At 47.0% G+C, this 7,432-nt stretch overlaps 1 protein-coding gene across 1 annotated transcript; it reads right to left on the reverse strand.

Moving 5' to 3' along the window:
• Positions 1 to 1,439: 1,439 nt before the first annotated feature.
• LOC103254100 (ubiquitin-conjugating enzyme E2 variant 1-like) lies at positions 1,440 to 1,920 on the reverse strand. Its single transcript, XM_008052258.2, has 2 exons — positions 1,714 to 1,920; positions 1,440 to 1,587 (listed from the first exon to the last, which is right to left on the reverse strand). The coding sequence occupies exons 1-2, from the start codon at positions 1,881 to 1,883 to the stop codon at positions 1,440 to 1,442; spliced, it is 318 nt and encodes a 105-aa protein (XP_008050449.1). The 5' UTR covers positions 1,884 to 1,920.
• Between the last annotated feature and the right edge of the window lie 5,512 nt (positions 1,921 to 7,432).

Raw genomic sequence — 7,432 nt, forward strand, 5'->3', positions numbered from 1 at the left:
CGTTTTTGCCAGAAAAAGATTAATGGAAGCATCGATTGCTTTCAGACTTGATGGTTGCTGCTTCGAAAGGTGGCTTTACACAAATACTAACGTGAGAAACCTTGAGTACACAATGGATTGCTTTATTTTGGTATGCATCCACACGTCAGCACTGAGTGGTCCTGAACAGAAAGTGGGAGCGCAGCTGTGCAGAGTCGGCCCCCAGCCTTGGCCTGCTGTGCATGCGCGTCCATCTTCTCCCTGCTGTGGCTTGCAAGAAGCAGCAGACCAAAACCCAGGCGTGCCCCGCAGTCAAGCTTCTCCTGTTCCAGTTGTCAGATTCCAAGCTAGACCCTGGCAGGCGGCAAGGCTGACCGTGCGGGAACCCTGTTGAAAACTTTTGCCATTTTAAAAAACAAAAGCAGTTACAGGAAAAGAAAACAATTCAGAAGGGTCGTGTGCTTACAAGTGTCTTCTTCATGTGGCCTCTCTCCGAGTCTAACCACCAAGGACTCTAGGAGCGGGTGGGTCTGGAATCCTGGTGACTATTCTTTTCACCTCTCAAAACCTGAGTTAAAAAACACATCAGGTGATGATGACAGTGGAGGATGGTGGCAGGGCTAAGGGCCCCAAATTCATTTCCCAGGTTGGTGGAGCATGAACAGATGTGGTTCCAGGACTACACGAGGGAGGTCAGACTTTCCAACTCTACCTGATGGCTTCTGGCCACAGCCAGGAAGTGTCATGGCAAGTGTTGGGTGGTGATGGTGCAGAAAGGGACTTGCAGAGGAGGGGGAAAAGCAGCACCCCTCAAAGGTGAGGGAGAGAGGTGGGAAGCCCTGAATTCCTCACTGAAGGCCAGTCTCAGGGGACCAGTGGGGTTACAATCTATGCTTTGGCCAAGGGCAGGGGTGGGGGGGCGTGGGGACAGGATGATGGCTTGGCAGGGGCGTCATTTAAGATTGAAGAAGGAAACCAAGGGCACAGGCAAAGCACCCCACATCCAGCAGTAGTCCCACAGGCTATGACTGGAAATCTTCACATCTGTTCTAATAGGCCCCTGAGCTCGGGCCATTGTGGGGAGGGCAGGAGGTGGAGGGAGGCAGAGATCCCAGGCCATGTAATCTCAGCAGCAAGGTGATTGTGTGATGTGTCGTTTCACAGCTGAGTTAGATGTGCCCCACCAGTGGCGATGGGGATCAATTTAAATAGACTTTCTTGATCCCAGAAGTTCAACTACATGGACAGTGGTTACATTGGACAGGGTGACCTGCTATAGCAAAACTTATATATTTCCAATAGACAAAAAATTAGTATCATTTATAGTATCTTAAGATAAATTGCTTTTGAATGGGAGCTTCCTTTCCAGTACTTTGAGGTCTGCAAGACGTATCTAGAAATTCACAGTCGAAAATGAAGACTATGTCAGTGGCGCGGGGAGGGCGCCACGGCTGGTGGGCCTAGTTGCTGTAACACTGTCCCTTGGGCGGCTGGGGGAGCTTCACGTTCTCCTTGGACAGCATGAGGCGCTGCAGCTCCTGCAGGACAACCTTGATGCTGTATGAGTTCTGCCACTTTGCTAGCACTGATATGGCTCTGGGGTCCACCACTACATTAGAACTATTAACTCCATTCATATTAATTTTTGTTACAAATCTTACAAAGGGGGGTGCTTCTGGGTATTTAGGTCCATATTCTATTTTAAGGCTGTATATTCAGTTTTCATAAATTGTTCTTGGAGGCCCAATTATCATCCCTGACCATCTTGTAAGTGTCATATCTTTGTCATCTTCTAGACCCCAGCTAACTGTGCCATCTCCTACTCCTTTCTGGTCTTCTTCGAGTTCTTCCAACAGTTGGAAATTGTGAGGGACTTTTACTCCCGAGCCCGTGGTGGCTGCCATCTTGTGTCGCTGTCGCTCGAAGCCCAGCCCCTTCTTCACCCCCGTTATTATTATTTTAATAGAAACAATGTCTCATTATGTTGTCCAGGTTGGTCTTGAACTCCTGGGATCAAGTGATCATCCTGCCTCGGCCTTCCAAGTGCTTGGATTACAGGCATGAACCAATGTACCCAGCCTTGACTATGTATAAATTTACAATTAATAAGGCAAACAATGGAAAAACAGATGCCCCAAATGTGACAAATGGTTAACATCAATATTATATAAAAAGTTCACAGAGTGGCATGAACACTTCAGAACCCAGATAGGCAAATGGGCCAAGGACAAGATGCCAAGTGTGGAAACAACTGCTTGGCAAACACAAAGAGAACACTCAGCCCGCGTGGGAACCCCAGGGTGGAATGCAACTGGTCCACGCGTCTAGGAGGTGGGTAGGAAAAGTGCTGTGGTACATTCACTCTATTAAAAAGTATCATCATTAAAATCCACTTGTATAAAGACCAACCTATCATATGGGAAAATTCCAAGATATAACATTAAGTGAATAAATAACACATATATCATGTATATGTGTATTACGGATCCATGGATCCTGGGTCAAGAACCCCTGTAAGATGTTCCTGGACCTCCCTCAGGACTAAGTAGCCTAAGGTCCCTGTAAAATGGAAACAAGGAGGGGGATGGTGACACAGGCAGACATGGTCTTCCTTTGAGGATTTATTCCCATGACCACATCTACAAGAGCATACCTGAGCCAACACAGACAATGACCAGAAGACAGCTTGGTGGGAGAATAGTGAGTTTTCTGGGGGTTATGATCAGAACTCATGTCTTTCTCAGGAGACAAGGATAAGGACCACCAGGGCAGGCCAGGAAACCCAGAAGGAACATTCTCCGTTAGGTTTTTCTTTAGTTCTCAAGTGAAGTTCATTCCTTCAAGGAGGCAGAGTCTTCCTCTTGCTCTAAGAAATTTAGTTTAAAACACCAACAACAACACAAAACAAATAACAGGACACTTAGATCCTAATCCTGGCTCAACTTCTTGTCTCCAGAAGGAGAGCCTCAGATACAGATTTGCTCTATCTAGTACACTATGTTTCATCAGGCATGACACACATACAAAAATGCTTTTTAAAATGAAAACCTGGCTGAGCGCCGTGGCTTTCATCTGTAATCCCAGAACTTTGGGAAGCTAAGGCAGGAGGATTGCTTGAGACCAGGAGTTCAAGACAAGACCAGGCAACAAAGTGAAACCCCATTTCTACAAAAAATAGAAAAATGTGCTGGGCTTGGTGGCATGCACCTGTAGTCCTAGCTACTTGGGAAGCTGAAGCAAGAGGATCGCTTGAGCCCAGGAATTTGAGGGTGTGGTGAACCATGATCATGCCACCGTCCTGTAGCCTAGGTGACAGAATGAGACTCTGATTTTTTTAAAAAAGAGGGAATCTGTGTTTTCTTAAAGTTCCTTCATATAACAACAGGATTCACATTTACAGTCCTGCATATAGATTTGTACAGACTAACACAATTAATCCACTAAGACTAACAATAAGAGCAAACACTTAAATGTCACTAATTATGCGCTGGACGCTAGTCTAAGCACTTTATAAATACTGACTCATTGGCTCATTGAATCCTCACAACACTCTCGTGGAGGAGGGTTCTATTTTTATCTCCATTTTATAGATAAGGAAACCCAGCCACAGAGAACTAGTAAGTTGCAAAGGCAGATTCGAAATGGGTCACCTGACACCACAGCCAAATGATGGACACCTGAGGCATGGATCAGGATCTTTATCTCTGAAGTCCCACCACTGAGAATAGGACTGAGTCATAACAAATGAAACAGCCAGCAATTATTTATTGAGCAATCGATTACAACAGAATTGTGAAGCATTTTTACCATTCAGCAGTTTTGAAGAAGATCTTGCTGTCTTCTTCCTCTATTAATTTTTTTCTAACATGGTAAGAAGAGGCTTTATTGGAAAGATTTTTGCAGGGGGGAGGGAGGGAGAACCTACTGTAATGGGGGGGTGGAAAATATTGCAACAGGAAAATGTTCTGGCCCAAGCATCTCCCTCTACTAATCTTCTAAAAAATGATTAAAACAATCCCAACTCCCCAATGTTTGGAGTCAGTGATCACCGCCAAAGCCTCTAACAACCCCTGCCACCTGATTACTGCTCGTGCCAACGAAGGTGGGGACAAGGAGAAGATAAACAGAAAAGTCTAGCTCAGACCAACAGTGAATTCTGGAAACAGACGTAAAGCCAAGTGTGTGGGGAAGAGAAATGGGAGGAGACCCTAGAAGCCACAAAGAACATCAAGAGGTGATCTTAAAAGGGCCAAGGGTGGGTGATGGATGGCTCGATGACCACATTCTGCCAACTCGGGAGGGAGTCCCTGAATTTCTCAACACAACCCTGAGGCTCAGCCAGTCCACAAACCCATTCTTTGTTGAGGCATCATACATGCATGCAAAACACCAGTAGTGTTTCAGACGGAATGGGCCAGAAACCTGCACCCCTCCATACACAGCCCTGGAGTGGTGCTGGCGGCTGTAGTGGCATCATGTTTCTGGCATGGCATATTTCTGTCATGTTTCTGGCATAGCAGGGGGGCGGTCAAGACTCACCTGTAGGTATATGGCCCCACTTCTTCCACCCGAGGAGTCTCCCCTCTGAGGATCTCCTCTGGGTTGGTGACATTGAAGAAATAGAACTGGGTGTACACGGGCAGAGGGGGCTTCTCCCAGGAGTCGAAGACTTCAGAGCCATTTCTCAACACAATATTCTAGGGAAGAAAACCAAAAGGAGATTCACTAAGATGCAAGGAAGCCGTTTGTCAACACAAGAGGCAGCGGGAAAGACACTCCCGGGTCTCACCTCCAGTTCCCTTATTTTCATCATTTCCAGGCATTCCACTGCAGTCTCTTGAGAACAGGGCCGTCTCTTACACCAAAAGGGACCAAAGCCCTGTTAAGTCATAGAGGCCTCCGATAAATATTTGAAAAGGAAGACTGCCAGAGACATAGCTCAATGGAGAAAGTATGGTGTTACCAAAGCCCAGGCTGTAAGTTTAGTTCCTGAAGGCCCTACTGGCTTTGCTAGTTTTGAAGATCCCATTGATGGTACAGCTTCGGTGCAAGTTAGGCTCTTCTGAAAAGCACCAATTTGCCCAGGGGAAAGAAGAGCAAGGAGACAGGCCCAAGAAGGCCAATTTCTGTCCTTCTGCTTGAAGTAGAACTATGCCCATCCCTACTACCTCCATCCCCCACGCTTTCCAAATATTTTCTTATTCAGTCCCCAAAACGCTAACATGGAGATGCCTGTCCCTGTTTCAGAGACAAGGAAGTCGAGCCTCTCTAAGGTTAAGTGACTGTGGCAGACTTGAGCTTTCTGTCCATAATCCTTCCTTCACTTCCTCCCTTGTTGTGTGTCACAGGCTGAATTATGGACCCCCATGGCAAATTCGTCTGTTGAAGTCGAACCCCTGGTACCTCAGAATGTGTATTTGGAGAAAGGTCTTAAAAATGTTAAATGAGGTCATGGAGGTGGGCCCTAATCCAACATGACTGGTGTCCTTAAGAGGAGGACACCGGGACACAGACATGCACAGAGGGAAGGTGATGTGGAGACACAGGGAGAAGACAGTCATCTACATGTCAAGGAGGGGGTCTCAGAATAAATTAACAGCCGATGCCTTGATCTCACACTTCCAGCATCCAGAGCCGTGAGTCAAACTTCTGCTGTTGGAGCCACCCAGTCTGTGGGATTAACTCTGGCAGCCCTAGCAAATTCAGGCACCACAGCTCCCTCACGGGGGGAGTATTTCTTTCCCACCCCCTGACTTCAGGCTTGGCCAGCTGACTAGATTTGCCCAACAGCATATGGGTGGACCAGCAAGGCATCTATCTGAAGTGAAGGCCTTCAGACACGTGGCAGTATCCATCGCCATCTTGGAGTAGAGCAGAGCAGGCTGCAGGCAGCTGTAGGTCCTTCAGCCTCGGTCCTAAATAGGATGTGTAGATCAGAAGCCTAGAGTCCAGCCTTGTCCAGCTGAGCCAGCCAAGCTTGCACTGCAGGCAGCCTACACACCCATGAGTGTTATAAGCCAAGGAGACTGGGGGGTTGTTTGTTACTCAGCATTGTAGAAGAGGCCTGAGCAATACGGTACCCAGGACTGATGGGCAGAAACCCAGTACCTGGTAGTCCCAATGGTCCTCAGGCTGTTCATGGAGAAAAACCTCGTATTTTTACAGCAGAAACCACTGATGTGCACAAGAAAGATGAAAGCACAGGCTGAAAATAAACCAAAATGTGGGCAGGAGTTAGCCTGGGGTGTTGAAAATATGGACCACTGCTATAATCAGGTCAGGATTTGGAGGAGTCTTCTATTGTCTGTTTTTCATTTGGATTTTTGCAACAGAAATAAATTACTTATGGAAGCAGGAAAAAAATGGTTCCCTTGTCTTCTTTGTTCTACAGTGTTTGTCCACAGTGTTTCTGTTGGGCTCTGAGGCAGGGAGGGGTGGGTGCAAGGAGCCCCACTTCACTGTGGGCCAGCCTCTGCTCCTGCAGGGTTGAGGCCAGTTTTCTGCTGCACAAGCCATGCTCAGCTCTGCTGCAAGAGTTGGGAGCAGCCCACACTCAGCTGACCTGAGTTTCTCTTCCTATTAGTGTCAGGATAGCTGACATTAGGGATCCTGGCTAATCTTTCCTGACAGCATCAGAGTGTGTGCAGAATTTCAGAGTGAGAAAACACTTGAGATCTTATTTCTTTGTTCATGTAAAGAAAATCATCCCAGAATTATGAACCCTGAAGGAACCAGAAGTGCAAATGGACAGACAGCTCACCCGAATAGATGTCACCTGGTTTGCAATGGATGGATGGCTCACCCCTGAGTGGATGTTGCCAGGTTTGCAATGGATAGATGGCTCACCTCTGAGCAGATGTCACTTGGTTTGCAATGGATGGACAGTTCACCCCTGAGTGGATATTGTCTAGTTTGCAATGGATGGATGGCTCACCCCTGAGTGGATGTTGCCTGGTTTGCAATGAATGGACAGCTCATCCCTGAGTGGATGTTGCCTGGTTTAAAATGGATGGATAGCTCACCCCTGAGAAGATGTCATCTGGTTTGCCTCTATCTCTTAGGCAACCAAAAGTCCAAAAACAAGTAGAAGAGCTTCCAGAAAGAAGGAGTGCCCTTTTCAGAAGGAGGGTTCAACCCAGCTGTTCTGACACATGCAAATAGTCTGCCTTGAACTTATTCCTCTAACCTTCAGGCTAGAAACAAACATTTATACACCTCTCCTTAGCAAAACAACACAAAAAAATAGACTAACAACAATAATAAAAACAGTCCTTGACAGCTAGCCAGGGCCACAACTGATCCAGACTGTGTTGCAGCCTGGGTCCTCCTTCTGTCTGCCTCCACCCCTTGGCCTCTCCTGCGCTGGCTGTGTCCAGGCTGAGTCAACAACATCCAGACAAATATCATGTAGCCCCTATTATTCCATTCAAATCTTGCCCTCAAGAGTGCTGGC

This window comes from Carlito syrichta, unplaced genomic scaffold (assembly GCF_000164805.1).
Source record: "Carlito syrichta isolate Samal-C Ts95f unplaced genomic scaffold, Tarsius_syrichta-2.0.1 Scaffold269838, whole genome shotgun sequence".
In the NCBI taxonomy this organism is placed as follows: Eukaryota; Metazoa; Chordata; class Mammalia; order Primates; family Tarsiidae; genus Carlito; species Carlito syrichta.

Coding starts and splice junctions, on each gene's coding strand:
- LOC103254100 (XM_008052258.2), bottom strand. CDS start 1,883: ATGGCAGCCACCACGGGCTCGGGAGTAAAAGTCCCTCACAATTTCCAA. Junction 1,588..1,713: donor ATGATAATTGGGCCTCCAAG/AACAATTTATGA, acceptor TTCTAATGTAGT/GGTGGACCCCAGAGCCATAT.